The sequence below is a fragment of the Hydra vulgaris genome, chromosome 04, assembly GCF_038396675.1.
Source record: "Hydra vulgaris chromosome 04, alternate assembly HydraT2T_AEP".
In the NCBI taxonomy this organism is placed as follows: Eukaryota; Metazoa; Cnidaria; class Hydrozoa; order Anthoathecata; family Hydridae; genus Hydra; species Hydra vulgaris.
Genome location: NC_088923.1, coordinates 36,027,682 through 36,048,672, shown reverse-complemented (window position 1 = coordinate 36,048,672; position 20,991 = coordinate 36,027,682). Strand labels below are relative to the sequence as shown.

General features: G+C 30.0%; 1 protein-coding gene across 2 annotated transcripts; it reads left to right on the top strand.

Moving 5' to 3' along the window:
- The first annotated feature begins 5,670 nt into the window (after nucleotides 1-5,670).
- On the top strand, nucleotides 5,671-14,998 carry LOC136079789 (putative ascorbate peroxidase). Of its 2 annotated transcripts, XM_065796196.1 has the most exons (5): nucleotides 5,671-6,036; nucleotides 7,916-7,972; nucleotides 8,955-9,213; nucleotides 13,384-13,476; nucleotides 13,823-14,998. In XM_065796196.1, exon 5 carries the CDS (start codon nucleotides 13,825-13,827, stop codon nucleotides 14,854-14,856), a length of 1,032 nt encoding a protein of 343 aa, XP_065652268.1. In that variant the 5' UTR covers nucleotides 5,671-6,036; nucleotides 7,916-7,972; nucleotides 8,955-9,213; nucleotides 13,384-13,476; nucleotides 13,823-13,824; the 3' UTR covers nucleotides 14,857-14,998. The 2 variants fall into 2 exon arrangements, with proteins under 2 accessions (XP_065652268.1, XP_065652267.1); XM_065796195.1 differs by lacking the exons at nucleotides 5,671-6,036; nucleotides 7,916-7,972; nucleotides 8,955-9,213 and having other exon boundaries at nucleotides 13,372-13,476; nucleotides 13,823-14,949.
- The last annotated feature ends 5,993 nt before the right edge of the window (nucleotides 14,999-20,991 follow it).

The following is a 20,991-nucleotide window of genomic DNA, read 5'->3' as shown; positions in this document are numbered from 1 at the left end:
ACCTTTTAATAAACACATCAAGATTTTCGGGAATAGAGAATTTATTTTTTTAAAATTTTCAATCAAAAATTTAAAGAGTTTTGCACAAAAGTTTTCTATTACGTAATCAAAAAAAAAATTTCATTTTTATTGTTTGATTTTTTTTTTTTTTTTTTGCTTTTAGTATACTTTATTAAAATTACATCTAAAAATTTTTTTTTCTCTCTTTTGATATTTCGGTATTGATTTTTACTCCATAAACTCCTTGTCTTTATTTAAAATAAAAATTAACTTTAAAGTAAAATTCATGAAAAAGATGGTCCAACCATGTACATATTTGTTGTAATGAGAAATTGGTCGTGTCCATCTATCTGAAGAAAGGTTTATATATATTGATTTTATTAATTTATTAGAAATTTTATGATTTACCGCTATGTGAAGTTGAGGTAATATTGTTTTAGAAAAATATTTTCTATTCGGCAAACCTGGATTTTTAACTAAATTAAATGGCTGGTTGTCTAAGGCCATCATCAACCCAATTTAATGATGAATAATTGAGACATAGAGTGGTTAATGCTCCATACTTTTTTGATTTTAAATATTCATCGTTTGAAGTATGCTTAGAAGTTTTTAAAACAACTTCATCTCTTTCTGTAGTACCAATTGAAAAAACTTTTGGTATGACTTTATTGATAGGCTGAGCTGCTTTTTTCTATTTGTTTTTTTTTTCGTTCTATATGATATTCTTTTTAATATGGCTATGCAGAGGTGTTGTACTAAAATAATTTTGCTGAGTCTCCATAATTGCACGTTTAATCTTTTTTTTTTTTTTTTTACAGATATTACAGTTTTCATAAACATCAATTGTATCCTATATATCAGATTAAGCTCTTCGTTATTACTTTTGTCTGAAGTATAAAACTATACGTGTTCACAACTGACATTAAATATATCTAAATATTAATCCTCTAGTTAACGTTTAATGTTTAACGTTGTTTCACTTTTGTCTTTAAAGTAGTTTGAATTAGTGACTAGGCTTTTCTGAACTTAAAAGAACTTGGTCATTGGAGAAAGATCTAGAAAGCGAATTAAAATTTTTTAACTTTTAGAATTTAATTACTATTTATTAGTTTAGAAATATTAAATAAATTATATTAAACTTTTAAAGATTGACTATCAACTGTTTTTTTTTTTTGTTTGTTTATTTGTTTAGTTGACAACATTTTCAATCGTTTGTTTCAGAAAATAATATCAAGAAAATATCGGAAAAAACGCTTGGTTATAGATTGTTTTTATACTTATACATAAAAATTAATATCTGTAATGTGCTAAGTTTCTCAATATTTAGAACCATCATACTTTTCATCACTGGGACCGGGTTTACTAACCTATTTAAATAAATAATTGCTTTGCATGCATGGTTTTGCAGACTTTGCAATTTTAGCAATTTGGTTTTATGGGTGCTGCCCCATACAATATTTGCGTACAAAAGCTGACTTTGAACAAGACTAAAATAAAGCACATTACGTGATTTACTATCGAGAAAAGGTTAGACTCATAAAAAACATCTATTACAGAGGACACCATTGTTTCAAGAAGACCAATATGGTTTGTCTATGACAAATTTTCATCAAAAAGTACTCCCAAAATTTTTTTATATTTTTCATGTTTAATTTTATTTTTATTATTAAGCAATTTAGGAAGCTTTAACGGAATATTAATTAATTGTTTGTTTTTTTATGAAAAAGAGTAAAGCTAGTTTTTTCAGAATTTGGAGTTCAATATTTATAGTTTCAAGCAAAGTCTTTGCATCAGGATGATTAAAAAATAAATTTGTATTGTCAGCATACATAATTGTAGATATATTTTGGGAAGCTTTATGCATATCGTTCATATATATTAAAAATAAATAATAAAATAATATATAGTTTTATTGAATAAACTATAAAACTATATAATGGCATTGAAGTTACTTATCAAACCGAACACAAATTGTTTTAAATTATAGCTATAACCAAACCCATTTTTTATATATATGGTATATTTCCTGTGTGTTCCCCAAAGTTCTATCTTGGGTCACTTTTGTTCTTAATCTTTTTAAATGACTTGAATAAAACCTCAAACGAGTATTATGTTTGCCGACGACAACATTTTATTCCTGACTAATAATGACATATCAAAACACTTTTCTACAATAAATGATGAACTTAAAAAAATTTTCAAAATTGCAGAAAGTAATCCTTTATACGGGTTATGGTTGGTCCGTTCATAATTAATTTATAGTGGCCGTTTTCCACAATTTAAAGTTGCGAAACCTCAACTAATACCCTTTAGACCGCGATCCGTGATATTAAAAGGTTATCAGAAAACAGTTTTTTTGACCTCCCTCTCAGAACTACTTTATTTTTTTCTAATTTGCGTTTTAAAGTATACTGATTCTGAATTTGAAAAGTTCCTAAGTTTTCCTCCTACAGTTTTCGAGAAATATACGATATATGAGTGAATCAATTTTTATCGTGTAAGTTAAAATGGTGATCTAAAAACTGTTTTTAGCAGCTATAATTGCATAAATACTAAATTGTACATAAATATATGAAATATTTTTAATATAAAACCAATTATACGTTCATTTACAAAGGTATATAAGAGTGAATCGATTTTTATAGTATAAGTCTAAAAGTTAATTTGAAATATCGTTTTAACAACTGATAAACTATTGTTCATTTAACTTTATTAAATTTATTTTTATTATTTTACAAACATAAAAGTTTACAATAATTGATTATCTATATCAGAATCAGAATCACTTGAAATTATTCCATTGTAAGCTGTCTTCGGCGAATTTCGAATTATTGTTGCTGCATTCAATGCATTGACATAAATCACCACACGTTTTATTTTAATACAAAACGTAATCACGTTTTGTATTAAAATAAGCCTACAATTAATAAAATTTAATACGCTATCGGGAGCAATTTCATTTGACAGCAATTTTATTTTAAATTTGTCGCCATCCATTGTCTAAACATGTTCCAACACTTGGCGTATTCAATAGAGGTATAGTGGCATGTTTTCAGATATAAGCTTGATAATTGCATCTGAGTGTTGTACTAATGCATCTGAAGTTGGAGGCAATTGCTCTTTACTATGTTTACCACTCTTGAAGAGTTCATATCTCAACTCATTAACTGAAGAAAGTATGTCATTACCATAAAGGTGACACAAAAGTTTCTCTATTTTAGTAAATAAATCTGATGCCATAAAGTGATTTTCACCGAGCTCTGCTAACATACCTTCATACTAAGTTTTTTTTGTAAGACCTTAAGTACTGAAGCTTTTCCTTTACCATATAATGAATTTGTAGTGTCGCATCCTAAAAGGAAAATACATTCAATTTTACAGTGTTTCAAATGTTTATATTATGGAAGTAAAACTTAAAAAAAAAGAATAGGAAATCTTGTCATAAAAGGTAGATTAATTAAGTTAACCAATTAATCTGTAAAAGAATGAAAGCCAGCTACAGCATTTACAAAAGATCTTCCCCAACAATGAGCTACTTTCCTTACATTAATTATACGTTTGTTGATTTCCGGTTGTAAATAATACATTAACAGTAAAATGTTTGAAAGTATGTAAAACAATGACAAATACATCAGTGTCAGGACCCCAAATAACATCATTTTGGTGAAATAAAACTGCATGATAACAGTGAGCCATTAATTGAGTATCTATTTCTTCATGATCAATTTTAAGAGAGATTATTTCAGATAATACCACATTATTTGCTGATAACATAAATTGATAACATTTATCTTCATTGGTTAAATAAACACTTTTATTTGAAAAATAAAATGTATTTAATGAACTCCAATGAGTAAATAAAAAAATTTTAAATTTCTTCTTTTTTTTTGCCAGTTGAAAAGAACTTCTTCCATTGACAAGGTATAAGCTGTAGTTTATTTGATATACAAATAATCGAAGCTCCAAGAGCAATTCTCTTTATTCGCTCTATATTTTAAAAACTATGATTAAAACACCTATCTAAAACAAAGTCAACACGCTGACACCCATAACAGCTGAACAGATTAATAATTTTTTTTAGTGGTGAATTAGCTGATATATTCAGCTAATTCACAAATTTTGACTCTAACTTGCAGTGTTTGTAACAGTGCCATTGCATCCACTAGTAAAGCTCCACTTTCAACAATTGGCAACACCAGTGAATCTTTAACAGGCTCTTCAAGAATTTATAACAAGTTTTTTTTTGATGTTTTTACTAAAGTTCCATTTACGGTGGCAAACATTGAGGGATGAGGTCGTAGAGGATAGTTTAAAACTTCCTTCATGTCAATTTCTCTGCTTTTTGCCAGCAAGATAACTTAGCAAACAAATTTGTGGTGTTCTTTATTTCCGCCATTTCCACTTTTTTATTTTTAGCATGCACTTTATTGAGCATTTGGAAAATGTAAGTAACATTGTTTTTTAATTGGAGAAAATATGTCTGGCTCTTTGCAAATAATATTTTTGTTAATAAAATTCTCAGCTTTTTGTTTTCCTATTTCCCAAAAACTAAGCATATCTCTTGAAATGTTTTCTGTGGCAACTTGCCCACTTGCTAACTGTAGAAGCTTTTTTCTATCATCGTCAAAAGGGTTTACCATTGTATTAATAGTCTAAAAAATAATATAAAAAAACTTGCCGCGGTAACGTTTTTTTAAAACGAAGCTTTTCAAGGTAAGGATTTCTTAGAACTTAAACACATCTAATTTTGATGAAACTTTCCTTATTTGTTAAGAAAAGGACGAGGTATCTAATGGAATCTGGACGTTTTTTAACATTTATACAAAAAATTTTAGTTAACAGCGTTTAAAAACTTCAAGGTTGATTTATATAGAAAAAAATTTTTTTTGAAAAACGTTCAGGTAGAAATGGCAAGTTTAGCCTTTCCTTTATTTAAAACAAGTATTTATTTAAGTTTACCTAAAGAATTGGTACTAAGGATTTGCATATATAAATTATGTGTATATATATGCTTTTCTTCGCGTATTTAATGACATTATCTATTTTAACTTAATTTTTAAAATTTTAATCAAATGAAAATAAATCTTATACTTTTTCCCAGGTAAAAAGTCTTCATTCTTCAAGAAAGTTAAAATCTTGATTTTTACTATTTTAACTACAGGTTGCTCTTATTTAAATTGTTTTTTTAAAAAACAAAAACCTAAAAACATTATTCAACAGAAGCTCACAAAAAAACGAGACCAGACGAGACGACCAAACGGTACATACTAATGCACTACACCATCACACCTGTAGACATCAACAGTCTCTAAAATCAGTTTATCAAATATTTGTTCTTTATTATATACTTTTGTTCGTAATCTTTTTTTGACCTTATCCTTGTAAATTTATTCAGATTTGTGTTATTACGTGTGAATGAGACCGCATATTTGTGAGAAGCAAAAGAGCGCGAAAAAATTTTTCACAAAATTACGTATTAGCGTATTTTTAAAACAAATGTATTCTTGGTTTGTATGTACTGAACTATACCACTAGATAAGTTTAGACATATCACAATCTCATAAGGTTTTTTGTTTCTTTTTTGTTTCTATCTAGTTTTCTTGATCTGACGTCGCTAAGTTAGTTTGTTGTGGTTTGCACTATACAGTGTTCACTAACGTTCGTTAGGTCGTTTTGTCAACAATATTGTTTTTAAACGTTACGTTTTTCAGTGGTTATAAGCTATTAGTATAAAATCGCATTTATTGTCTCATCTGTTTATTTTTTTGACTATTCTCTGCCTACTGATTATATGTCTGTATTTTTTTATCTCTGGCCAATCATTTTTTAATTTATCTGAGTCTGTTTTGTGTGATAGCTTTTGTCTCTACTAATCAGGCAAGATTTATATTTCTCATACTATTGGAGTCACCAGATTTTCTACCATATTTTCAACTAACTACTTTTATACTAACGACAAACATTCTGAGTTTCGATGATTATGAGTGATATTCACTTATTATATTTATAAGACACATTTCAGCCATAAAAGAAACGGTAAGTTACTCATAATTATTAATTTCTATTTTCTATTTGCTTTGTGTTATTTCTATACATTAAATTGTTTATTTTTATACATACGCATACATGCATGTGTACACGTTTGTCTTTTCTAATGTAAGTGTACATGATATTTATATGTATCAACATATTTGCTTATATTTACACCACGCGCATCCCTTACCACCCTCATGAGATCTCTAAGAATGTTGGAGCTGTATTAAAAACTGGGATAGGGATTGGGATTTTTGGCTTTTGTAGTGTAGTCCTGTTATATTGCAATATTGACTAGCATGACGTAGAGTGCAGGCGGTGAAATCTGTTGCAAGGACACGCCCCTGACGAGTGGCGTTAGTGCAGGTCTCGGGCTCTCCGAAACGTCATTGGTGATCGCAGTGCATTCCTGAGGAGGGGGATCACCATTATCCACTACTTAATTCTGATTGGTTACCATGGCACCAACATTTCTTTACCTCTTACACCCACGTATTACAGCGCTTTGTGAGCTTTATATTATGAATTTGTTACATTAACGACATTTATATACTTTTATCTCACACAGGTGATTATCAGTTTTCAGTTGGTTATCTAGAGTTTAGACCATATATAGTAGCACATTTACTAGCCTATTTTTTCTTTTTATATTGCTCGTACTCATATTTTTTATCATTTTACTTTATATTTTGTTATCTACTTATTTTATTGTTTTTATATGGTGCGATAATTTTAGCCATAGTTGCCTTTAATGAACCAGCGGATCGATATTGACTTGTTTACTCATAGACCATTGTTTTATCATTTGTTTAGTATGACTAGAGCGTGAGTTATTGTTCACCTAATCCCTGAGTCCTAAAATTTTCTTCCTCCTACAAAATAGTCTTTACATTCATTTATGATTCTCACCCAATGACATCATCTACAATCTACTTCTATTTTCACATCTCCCAGATCTACGTGACTGGACGGCTCCGTTGGTCACTTTTTGCGACCATTGTGTCGCATAAACAAACAAATTTATTCTTTGTGGCTGGTGAGCCCCGACTTCTTCCAATGTACACTACAACGACAAAACGGACATTAGGCTATCCCGCTGGATGTGGTTACGGCGCTCAATAACCTAATGGCTACGCTAACACTCACGCACACGTTCATTCGGAAGCTCCACAATGCACATCGGATCAGCGCTCGCTGACTATGTGCTCGGATCTAAAATCTCACTCCATAGCACATCATTCCACACCAGCACGGGGCAGTAGCTCTTTTGACTAAGAGCGATGGCTTGTGGCCTACGGTGACTAATGTGTGCATTCGATCAATTGAAATCCATTCTGTAGGTCTTACGTCTGGCTCTGATGTGCTAGCCCATAAGCGCAAGGAGTGAGTGTGTTTAGCTTTCTATTCACCCGATTTGAAAGTGAACGAAAACATAACGAGACCAGACGAGACGACCAAACGGTACATACTAATGCACTACACCATCACACCTGTAGACATCAACAGTCTCTAAAATCAGTATATCAAATATTTGTTCTTTGTTGCATATGTTCAACACTCAGAGTGACTAGAGCGTTAGTTGTTCCTCCCCATACCCCCTTATCGTCTATTCTTCGTTTTTCTACTTCACGAAAGTCTTGCCACACATTTTATATTTTCTTATGATTTTTATTTTTTATTCAATGACACCACCTACAATCTGTTTTTATTTTCACATCTCCAAGGTCTACGTAACTGGACGGCTCCGTTGGTCACTTTTTGCGACCATTGTGTCGCATAAACAAACAAAAATGGATTTCTTTTTACATTTATTTGCCTATTTTTGTTTGTTGGTTAAATAATATGAACTCTAGTAATAATTATTTTAATTCCCTTATTTTAGGTGTTGATATAAACAATAGTCTCAACAAAATGGTTGCTCCATCTTTGAGTCAAAAATGTAAGTCAAAATTATAAATTAGGAATACTGTAGCACAAATTTTTTTCACTTTAATAATTCTATTTATTGAAAGCAAAGTGTAATGATCCACCCCTTATTTTTCTTTATGTCACTTTAATTAAGTTTACATTTAACTTTAACATCCAACGCTGTTTTGGATCTAAATATTAATGGAGGCATTGTATCCATCAATTATCCAGATTTGGTTTTAACCAATCACCATTTTTTACATATTTGTAAAGAAAAAGATAAATTTACTTTGACATGGCCGCAGCTTTTAGTATTTTTTACATCCTTGTTTAAATATCTTATATCTAGAGTTATGCTGATTAAGTGCCTTCAAAAGGTAAAAGATTTGATTGCAAAATTAAATCGTGCTAAAAATTGTGTAGTTTAACAAAGTATTTTTTAAGCTCTGTTTTCTCTTTGAATGTTGAATTTTTTGATGTTGATTTGTATCTTTTGATGCTTGTTCTACCCCTAATTCTATCCACAATAGTGAAATTGTTCCAAATCAAGTTACTGATTTTGTATCTGCTGATGTAAACTTTTTTCTCCATTTGATTTTGATCACCAGATAACATATATTTGATTTTGATCACCAGATAACATAGGTAGTTTTTTTATTTTTGGATTTTTTATATATTGGAAACTGGGAGGTTCTCTTCATTAAGCGTTTCAAGAAAAAAATTATCAGAACCATTTTCTAAAGGGATGTGTACAATAGAAGTTGGGGTAACAGAGTATGAAAAATCATCATTGGCAATCTGCAAGTTTAAGTCAGAAGATACAAAATCAGAAACATAATTTGGAACAATTTCACTATTGTGGATAGAAGTAGGGGTAGAACAAGCATCAGAAGGCAACATCATCAAAATCAATCAACATCATAAAATGCAACATTCAAAGACTAAACAGAGCTTGAAAAATTATTTGCTAAGTCACACAAAAATTTTTTTTTAACATCTTTATTTCCAACTAGGAGACAAGCAGCCACTATTAGAATTAGAAGATACTGGAAGAGCCAAGACGAAGTTTATATAGCAAGATAACAATTAACACATGACTTGAAAGAATGCAAATTATATGAATCAGTAAAACGAGATAAATGAAGCGAATTCCAAAGAACTGATGTGCTATGAAACTCTGAAAGTGTTGCTATTCATCAATATAAGAATATCAATAGTATTGCAAAGACATTGTAAAGGCTTTGATAGATACAACATGAAGAAGACTTATGGGTAAGTCCATCATGCCAGACTTTATAGAAAGTTTTTGATGTCCAGAGCAGTAGAATTTGTCTTGCCCTCTTTATCTAATGCGATGTAGAATCCTTATGTAATAACAGTTTGTAAGTCAGCTCTAAAATAAAATTCTTGTTTCGACTTTGCATTTCGCTAGAATAATAGCATTTCTTTTCTTGAGGTTGATGGATTTTCCGCTTTCAAAATTCATTTTCAGAAGTCAATTTCACTGCTCTTTCAACTGTTTGTGAGTGGCACGGAAAGTTAAGAGCCTTTCCTTGATTATGAATCAACTTTAAAAGCTCCTCATTTGATATATTTTCGATACAAGGGGGCTCAAAACAGTCTATATCATACACATTTATTAATTTTGACCAGTTTTTGCATTTACAATCAATTATTGGAATAGAATTAATACCCAAAATGTAATACAAGAATGTTTGAACTTGACTTAGGTATTTTTGTTCCGAATAGGCTCAAAATCTGTTTTTTCTTCATATATACGAAAACATGTAATAAACGATCTTATTGAACATATGTACGAAAGATAGTTCATTGCACGTTATCATTTGGACGTCTGTCAGTATTTCCAATATGAACCAAAATCGTACTTAAAATGTACGTCCAATTTAGACCAAAAATGAACGTCCAATTTAAATATTTTAAATTGTGCGTTTAGATTTGGACGTAATTCAGTATTTCCAATCTGAACCGAAATTGATCTAGAATTGTACGTTCCATCCGGACGTACAATGTATGTACAATGACGTTAAATAGTGTATTACTACCCCGCGGGCACGGGTATGTACATACCCGTGCCCAGGTGGTAGTAATACACTATTTAAATATTATTCGCGAATCATCTCAAATCATTTGCATTAGTTAAGTATGGAAATGACACAGAACTATCTAAGGAAATATGGAGTTTAAAAAACAAAAACATCAAGCTAATTATAAAATGGAAAATTGTCAATCTAGCAAAACAAAAATGCCACCTTTGTCTCTAAGAAAAATATGTTATTTTATCAAAAAATGAACAAAACCTACTAAATAAAAAAAAAAAACGAAAATGTATCACAGTGTCAACATTCAAAAAAATTTTATTATCTTTATTTTAATCAGGAGACTAGTAAACTATAACGGCTTTTTGTATTTTGATTTTGTTTTAAGTAGATTTGTTTAGGTATCCATAATCCAAATTATTTTTGAAAAACAGAAGGCAATTTTCAATAAACTTGTTGGGCTATTTTAATCTATTTTTAATTAGGACTCTGCAAAGAAAACTTTTTATCTATTTTGTTTTGTTTATTGTGAAGGTTTGCACTACGTAATTTATGAGCGATCCCCTATAACGTCAGAAGTCATTCAACAACAATCTTTATGTTTTTGAACGGTTTGTTTACGCTTTTTTTGTTTTAGCGACATTTCTTTCAAAAAGCGACGCTTTTTATTTTATTAATGCTTTCGGGCATAAATTTTTAAGTCACGCTAATCAGGTCAATAAAATCATCTAAATAAACATATATATATACATATATATATATATATATATATATATATATATATATATATATATATATATATATATATATATATATATATATATATATATATATATATATATATATATATATATATATATATATATACAGTATCGGACAAAACGAGTGCGACCAAATAATGCTAATTTAGTTTCTTTATATAAAAGTGCTGCATTTTTTCAATTTAGAGAAATAACAATGTAACTGTTTAGAGACAAAGTTCTTCAAGTTTTATTCATCACAAAGTTCATTATTTGTACACGAAAATTAATAAATTAATCAAAAGTATTAAAAAAAGTTGATTTTCTTTCGGACAAAACAAGTGCAACTCGACAAAATGTTGACCAAGCTGTATTTCGCTATCAATATTTCGTGGCGAATCCATTGTTGTCGATCACAGCCTTGCATCTTCGAGGCATAGATTCGATCAGGTGATCAATGAAACTTTGTGGAATCGCTGCCCAGGCCTTTTGGATTTGTTTAAACAGTTGATTCTTATTACGAACACCTTCACGATTAATTTTGCCATTGACGATCTCCAACAGGTTCTCGATAGGGTTGAGATCCGGAGATTGAGGCGGCCAATCTATCACCGATAGGTGGTTGTCTTGATACCACTGCTTGACTACTTTTGCAGTGTGTTTCGGAACGTTGCCTTGCTGAAAAACCCATTTTATTGTCATATTCTATTCAGCATGAGGTAACATAACATCTTTCAGGATATTTTTATACATGAAACGGTCCATTATTCCATCGTTTCGATGTATTGGACCTAGACCGTTAGCAGAAAAACACCACCAGACCATTACATTGCCTCCACCATGCTTCACAGTCTTATGGCAGTAACGTAAATCGAGGCGTTTTCCGGCCGGTCGACGTACACGGCAAATGCCATCGCTTCCAATGAACTTCGATTCATCACTGAACAAGACAGTTCGCCATTTCGGCACATTCCAGTCAATATGAGATGTAACAAACAGGAGTCTTTTCTTCTGGTTTTTTAGTGAAATTAGCGGTTTCTTTGCAGGACGTCGAGAAAACAATCCGGCTTCAACAGCACGTCGTCTGGTTGTTCGGTCCGATACAGGCAGCTTTAATTGCTTTTGTATCTCGACTGATGATATCCAGGGACCCTTCTTGACGGATCTGACGATCATAGAATCCTCTCTAGAAGTGGTGGAACGGGGTCTTCCACCTTTGTTATCTGCTGCTAACTTCCCCGTAGAACGATATTTGGAACATAGTCTTGATACGGTCCAATTTTTCACGCGATATTTATCACAAATACTTTTTTGTGACATTCCACTTAAGTAATCGCCAATGATTTTCTTTCTTAGTTCCAATCCAAGACTGTCGGGAGCCATTTTTGCACTTGAAATCATAAAAATAATAAAAATAAATAATCACGCTTCTCAAGGCTTACCGTGTTACATTTACCTTGTGATGATACAATAATGCTCTGTGGAACACAACGTCTTGGTTGGATGTGGACTGTATTGATGTAATGAAACACTTGTTGTATTTCACTTCTTGTATTGATGTTCTTCGATAAAACTCTTTGATAAAACTCACTTCGATAAACTGTCTTGATAAAACTGACTGATTGACTTTCATATACTGACTGAATTACATGTCGATTTACATGTCTCTTATATAGCAAAATGAACCTGTGTGAACCTGTTCTGGAAGATTCTAGATGCTTCTTTTCGATGCTTCTGGAAGCTTCTGGATGCGTCTGGATGCTTCTGAATGTTTCTATATATATATATATATATATATATATATATATATATATATATATATATATATATATATATATATATATATATATATATATATATATATATATATATATATATATATATATATATATATATGTATATGTATATATATATATGTATATATATATATATATATATATATATATATATATATATATATATATATATACATATATATATATATATGTATATGTATATATATATATATATATATATATATATATGTATATATATATAAATATTTATAAGTTAAAACTAAGCAATAAAAACGCTCAATTTATTTTAAACATTATTCGCAAATTAGCGATCACCAAATCAGGGGCGTTTTTGTATTTTATTTAGAAATCAGTTGGTACTTTTTAAGGATTCACCCCTTCATATTATTCCTAAATTCATCCCTGCATGAGCTACAGACAAATCTTAAAAGCGTAACGACATTTTTATAAACACATTTTAAATTGCAAAGTTATGTTGATTGTTGAATCGTCAGACTATTTTATTGTCCATTTACTATTTTCTTCACGATTTTTTTTGCAACGTTGACAGATAACAAATTTATTAATAATCATTGACGCATATACATATGGTTTAGTTATTTTAAGTTATCTTTAGTGTTATTCATGTTATTTATATTAATTAATTCTTGCTTATTTAATGACATTTTAGAAGTATATATTATGAATACCGTTATTTAGTTATTTATAAAAAATTTTATATGCATTTGATACTTATGAATATCAATAGATAAATAGCACCTAGTTACTTAGTTAATTAAACATTTTTGATATGACACATTTTTACTATACTTCCTTCTCATTTTTAATATAATTTACTTTCTATATTAGTCACCCAAATTTAAACAGAATCTAAAATACTTCAAATACTATAACAATTATCGATTATAAGCTATTGTTGTTCTATAGTACAATTTCAAATAGGTAATTCAATACTTTTATTTTTTTAAACCTTTTTTTCATATAAACATTTTTTACTTTATTTTTATCTATCATTACTTGTAAATACAGGTTTTATTCTATTTTATTTTTTTCTCTATAAAAACCACCAGTTTATTGCATATTATAGCATATGTACTATATTTATATCAAAAGCTATTTTGTATAGTTTAACATAATAATTTAAATAACAAATTTCAATTGTTGCATTCTAAATTCTTACATGCATTCTTTTTAATTTACTATTTATATATACTATAGCATAAATATTACATTTTTAATATAGTTCAGCATAATATTTATACTTAAGATTTATACTTGTTGCATTTAGTCATGCTGTTTTTACTTGGTCTTCAGTATTTTGCGTTAGTGTTTTCGTGCATGGAGGCGGTTCAAATTTTTCCCACTTTTAAAGATTATAATAAAGCTAAAACCGACTTGCTCAATTTGATTGAATCTTTTAAAGTAAATAGAGACTTGCCAATGATTGCTGGCTGTGTACGTCTGGCTTTTCACGATTGCATTGGTAAATACAAATGCGATGGATGCATAGATCATACAAACAGAGGTAACGCTGGACTAAAAATAATAACCGACCGTCTTAATGCATTATACGACGCTACACATAAAGGGAAAATATCTAGAGCAGATTTCTACGCTTTAGCCGCTGTTGTTGCTCTCACAAGGTCAACGTTTGACGCTCCAGTTAAATACTTAGGACTAAAAGACTTCAAAGTTGGAAGAGGAGATTGCGAAACCTCCCCTAATCAAGTTCAAAGTGTTGATCCACCAAAAGGCATCGATGGAACCAGAAAAACGTTTAAATTCTTTAAGGACGAATTTAAATTTAGCGTTAATGAAGCAGTAACCATTTTAGGAGCACACACGCTCGGACGATGCAAGCTGGAAAACTCTGGTTTTGTTGGAAGCTGGGTCGACGAACAATTTTCAACAGTTACTCAGGGACCATTCACACTAGCTCCAACTAGCGTTCTTGACAATGCTTACTACAGAGAAATTATAGATGTTGTTCCGTGGATCCAAGTAACCATCAACGGTACACAAAAACAATGGCAAGAACCAGACAGCCCAATACCCAATGACCGGTTGCCGGAGTCTAACAGGACATCATTGCTTTTAAACTCAGATATGGCTAATTCTTGGATTATTGAACCAATTGATAAAAGTGGATCTGTTTTATGTTCTCCAGCTTCGCAAACAGTACAGTGTAAGCATTCAGCTGCTCACCGACAAGCATTTCGATTTGCACGTGATAATGCGTTGTGGGTAAAAGAGTTTACTGAAGTATTTAACCGCATGATTGAAATGAATAGATATGTCTTAAAGAAAGCTCCAACAAAATAATAACTTATATAACTTCATGGCTCTTTGAAAAGTGGTGATAATTTCAAAAAGTGGAAATATTTTATAAATTTTTATTGGCTTTTTTTTGTTAGTTTTTTGCGATGTATTTTTATTATAGATTAGAATTGATTTTTTTTACATTAACATTAGATTTTTTTACACTATAGATTAGAGTTGATTTTTCTTTACACTTCTTTGCACTGACCTTTTTTTTACACTTCTACACTTAAAATTTTTTTATTAATAATTACAAAAGATATTTCAAATTTGACTTGATGTTTCCGTTGCAATACATTATTATTTAAATGTTTGTTGAAGGTGTTAAATGAAGGTGGGACAAGATGGCGAACATTTTGAAAGCCCTAAGTTATTGAAAAACTATCAGTCATGAAACACTAACACTTTGTCAGTATGTTTATGTTATCATAATGATTCATTTCCTGCGTGAATTTTCTGTTTAGAGGTAGAGAAATTTGAAATGAAAATTAAAATAAAAAGTTCATAAAGAGGTCATTTGGTCACGTGAACGAAGCTAGATGACTTATTACGCAATATCTAACTTCAATTTTATAAAAATTTAAGAACTACAAACTAAACACAAATTAAACACGCGACGCAAAAAAATATTCCTAAAGAAGTTACAACCGAAGAACACCATTCATTACGCAGGTCTGCAAATTAAAATTTTAAATTTTTTCTTAGCAATAGTAATGGATAAATTATATGTATTTCAGTATGCTGAATTCGAGAATGTCATCCATTTTGACTAATCATGCAAAGATTTTCCGCATTGTGGAAATTGAAATATAGGCAAAGCCTGCATTACACTACTTCTATCGAGAATGTTCAAAAGAAAAAAAAAATTTAAAAAAATGTACAAATTTTATTAATTTTAAATCATAAAATATTTTATTTACATTATATAAAATTAAAAATGTTTATAAAATCTGTTTTTTTTTTAGTTTCGAAGCTTCATTTTGCGCTTTTTCTTTATATTTTTATATTTTCCCTATGCAGCATTCAGCAGTAGTCACTCCATCATATTTGTATCCCATCAACCTTGATACCTTCTCTCCATTTTATTGATATCTTGGTGAACCCTCTCACCTTTCTCTTCAATAACTTAACCAAGATTTTCCGGGAAGTAATCCAGGCGGGAGTTTGAACTCATTGAGCATCCCAAATTTTTAAAATTGCAACAACATTTTTTAACAATATTTTAAAAAAGAATTCGATGCTGACCTTTCAACATTATTCATCGCATTTTCAAATTTACTATCTTTCATCAACGAATGTCAGGACCAACAAAAACTCTTTCAGCTTTGCTTCAGACAGACGAGGAAACTTGCTTGAAAGGTATTAAAATGTCTTGCCATCTTTTGCCAAATGCTTTCACAAACTGCTTCGTCATGCCAAGTTTGATATAAAGCAGTGGTTGAAGGACCTTTTTAGGATCAACCAAAGATTCAACGTGCACGTTTTTCTCTCCGAACTTTAATGTTCTTTTTGGCCACAATTTCTGGTTTCAGTGTTTAGCTTTAGCACAAAATCTATCCTATTCACAAAGAAAACAGGGAAAGTTTGTGTAACAACCTTGCTGTCCAAGTATCATAGAAGTTACTTTATCCTGGCCCCTATCTTCACACTAAAATACGCAAAATACACTTTTTCAACAAAATTAGTAATATTACTTTGTTGTTTTTTCACTACAAATTCACCACAAATATTGCAAAAACTCTCAGAAGAATTTACGCAACCTCTTGAAGCCATTTTTGAAACGCATGATACAGAAGTTGGAGCATAAATAAATGAAAGGGCATGGAAGGGAGTTTGGGAATTCCTTGGGAAACCCAAATTCCATTTGGGAACCTGCTTTTTATTAATTTTAACATTTACGTTTTTTGCGCTTTCGTTTTTAAATAAAGAACTAAATCTAACATATTAAAGTAAAATAAACTTTACTTCAATAAGTTAGAAAATTAAAAATTTTCTTGAAAGCCTTGAAAACTTCTAAAAACTAAATTGAAACTAACACTAAAACCTCTTTCAGAGACAAAGTGGGAAAGTTGAATAGGAGCAGTAAAAGCTATACTTTTGTAGTTTGATAATATTATCGAATGTGTGAATGACTTGAAAAATAAATCGGCCGATTCGGAAATTATAAGCGATTGCAAAGCAGTTTCGAACGAAATTTAACTTTCGAATTTATTTTTGCTATTCACGTGTGGTATGAGATTTTATTACATATAAATAATATATGTAAACTATGGCAATCAATTCCAGTAACCTTAAAAGTCTCTGTTGATACTTTAGGTTCATTATGTACTTGGATTGAAGAACTCCGTGATACTAGATTTAAGACAAGCGTTGCTGATGAAAAACTGATGAAAAAAAATGCTTACGAAATTGAGTCACAATTAAAAGAAAAAAGATTAGCACGAAAAAGCCAATGTTCGGTTATGAACACATATATGAATCTTTACAATCTGCTGAAACACAGTACAAAGTTTAAATTTTAGTTTTCACTGAATGTCGATTCAAGGCGTTTAATGAATATTTTGACTGTTTTGGTTTTATTTACGGTATCAATTATTTAAAATTTTTGCCAAGAGAGGACCTGCTCAAACATTGTAATAACTTAGGTAAAATACTTCGGGAAGGTGAAAACAGCGATATAGATCCTTTCGAATTTTATGAAAAACAGCAAGTTTTGAAATTCACTTTACTAGAAAACATAAATGATGCAAAGCAACTTATACAGTACATTTTAGAAAGTAATTTTGAAGAAATATATCCGAATCTTTACATAACAATCAGAATCATGCTCAAAATTCTAGTAAATACAGCTTCTGGTGAGAGAAGCTTCTCAAAGTTAAAACTGATTAAGACCTACTTAAGAAGCACGATGAACCAAGAAAGACTATCTGCTTTATCCATTTTGTCCATTAAAGTTGAAATAGTAGCGGGTGTTAGCTATGACACAATTTTAAAAAGATTCAGCGAGGCTAAAAGCCGAAAAGTTCTTCTTTTTTAATTTATATTTTTTCGTGTAATTATTGTTATTAATTCATATCATATTTAACAATAAAACTTATATGCTCCACCTAAATTTTTCAATCTAAATTTTTAAACTTATAATGAAACCTAATATTTAAATATTAGGAACAAATAAGTGTGAATACCTATATCAAAATTAAGTGTAAAATAAATATGTTTAAAATAATCAACAATAACAGCTCTGACTTGTGTTTATAACTTTCAATAAAATATAGTGCTCAACAAAAATTCAATCCCGGAGATTCGGCTAAATCAGGGTTTTTTTTAACAGTTGTTTTTTTTACATAAAGCTAATATCGCTGACGTCCACGATTTGCCAAGCGCCGCCGCTGTCCAAGATTATCAAACTGCAGAAAATTTTGTTAAACAATTAAAAGTAACAAATGATTGCGCTGAATAGGGAATGATATTTTTTAGTGATTTCCGAAAGTGTGCGCAAAAAGAAGAACAACGACAGTTTATCATACAAGTAACTTGTTGTGTTAGCAACCGTTGTTGAACAACACAGAAAGCAAAATCCATCTTACTCAAAATCAAAAACAAGTTAATACTTTAAACTAATTAACACTTTATAGTATTTTTTATATTACTAGTATCTACTTTATTAATTGTTATTCTTAAGAAAAGCTAAAGCTTTAAAACATCCTGATTGACTTGGAATTTTATTTTTATTAAGAATTTAAAAAATGAAAGGTTTTGGAGCTTTATATTTTTTAATACGGCGACCTCTAAATCAATTTTTCTGAAAATTTGACCAAATGTTTATCTAATAACGTTTTATATACACACCAAGTAACGTAACATAAAATTAATTATATTTTAAGTTATTCAGTTTTAAAGATAAAAAAAGTGTAAAAAGCGCCATTTTTTCTTGATGGCGACTCTAGATGACATTTATAAATGTTAAATTTACGGACTTATTTTTTTACCCATTAATTACACCGTTATGCATGAAACCTAGCCATTTTCAAAAAATTGTCGGTAATGAAATATCCAAGTTGAGTATGGTTGCAGTAATTTTATCATATCATATTATTTTAATCTGTAGAAATATTTACCAAAGAATTACATTTAGATTTGATTACAACTAATTTTAATTTAAAAGCCGAAAATTTCCGCATTATAAATATATCGGGTAAAACTTGTCGGGTTTGTATAAATCCGACAAGAAAACTAATTGCTAAAATATGAAGATGATAAAAAAAGAAAATTTTTAATTTTCTAACTTATTGAAGTAAAGTTTATTTTACTTTAATATGTTAGATTTAGTTCTTTATTTAAAAACGAAAGCGCAAAAAACGTAAATGTTAAAATTAATAAAAAGCAGGTTCCCAAATGGAATTTGGGTTTCCCAAGGAATTCCCAAACTCCCTTCCATGCCCTTTCATTTATTTATGCTCCAACTTCTGTATCATGCGTTTCAAAAATGGCTTCAAGAGGTTGCGTAAATTCTTCTGAGAGTTTTTGCAATATTTGTGGTGAATTTGTAGTGAAAAAACAACAAAGTAATATTACTAATTTTGTTGAAAAAGTGTATTTTGCGTATTTTAGTGTGAAGATAGGGGCCAGGATAAAGTAACTTCTATGATACTTGGACAGCAAGGTTGTTACACAAACTTTCCCTGTTTTCTTTGTGAATAGGATAGATTTTGTGCTAAAGCTAAACACTGAAACCAGAAATTGTGGCCAAAAAGAACATTAAAGTTCGGAGAGAAAAACGTGCACGTTGAATCTTTGGTTGATCCTAAAAAGGTCCTTCAACCACTGCTTTATATCAAACTTGGCATGACGAAGCAGTTTGTGAAAGCATTTGGCAAAAGATGGCAAGACATTTTAATACCTTTCAAGCAAGTTTCCTCGTCTGTCTGAAGCAAAGCTGAAAGAGTTTTTGTTGGTCCTGACATTCGTTGATGAAAGATAGTAAATTTGAAAATGCGATGAATAATGTTGAAAGGTCAGCATCGAATTCTTTTTTAAAATATTGTTAAAAAATGTTGTTGCAATTTTAAAAATTTGGGATGCTCAATGAGTTCAAACTCCCGCCTGGATTACTTCCCGGAAAATCTTGGTTAAGTTATTGAAGAGAAAGGTGAGAGGGTTCACCAAGATATCAATAAAATGGAGAGAAGGTATCAAGGTTGATGGGATACAAATATGATGGAGTGACTACTGCTGAATGCTGCATAGGGAAAATATAAAAATATAAAGAAAAAGCGCAAAATGAAGCTTCGAAACTAAAAAAAAAACAGATTTTATAAACATTTTTAATTTTATATAATGTAAATAAAATATTTTATGATTTAAAATTAATAAAATTTGTACATTTTTTTAAATTTTTTTTTTCTTTTGAACATTCTCGATAGAAGTAGTGTAATGCAGGCTTTGCCTATATTTCAATTTCCACAATGCGGAAAATCTTTGCATGATTAGTCAAAATGGATGACATTCTCGAATTCAGCATACTGAAATACATATAATTTATCCATTACTATTGCTAAGAAAAAATTTAAAATTTTAATTTGCAGACCTGCGTAATGAATGGTGTTCTTCGGTTGTAACTTCTTTAGGAATATTTTTTTGCGTCGCGTGTTTAATTTGTGTTTAGTTTGTAGTTCTTAAATTTTTATAAAATTGAAGTTAGATATTGCGTAATAAGTCATCTAGCTTCGTTCACGTGACCAAATGACCTCTTTATGAACTTTTTATTTTAATTTTCATTTCAAATTTCTCTACCTCTAAACAGAAAATTCACGCAGGAAATGAATCATTATGATAACATAAACATACTGACAAAGTGTTAGTGTTTCATGACTGATAGTTTTTCAATAACTTAGGGCTTTCAAAATGTTCGCCATCTTGTCCCACCTTCATTTAACACCTTCAACAAACATTTAAATAATAATGTATTGCAACGGAAACATCAAGTCAAATTTGAAATATCTTTTGTAATTATTAATAAAAAAATTTTAAGTGTAGAAGTGTAAAAAAAAGGTCAGTGCAAAGAAGTGTAAAGAAAAATCAACTCTAATCTATAGTGTAAAAAAATCTAATGTTAATGTAAAAAAAATCTAATGTTAA

What these genes read in the sequence shown, in the direction of transcription:
- LOC136079789 (XM_065796196.1), top strand. Translation starts at nt 13,825, where the DNA reads ATGCTGTTTTTACTTGGTCTTCAGTATTTTGCGTTAGTGTTTTCGTGC.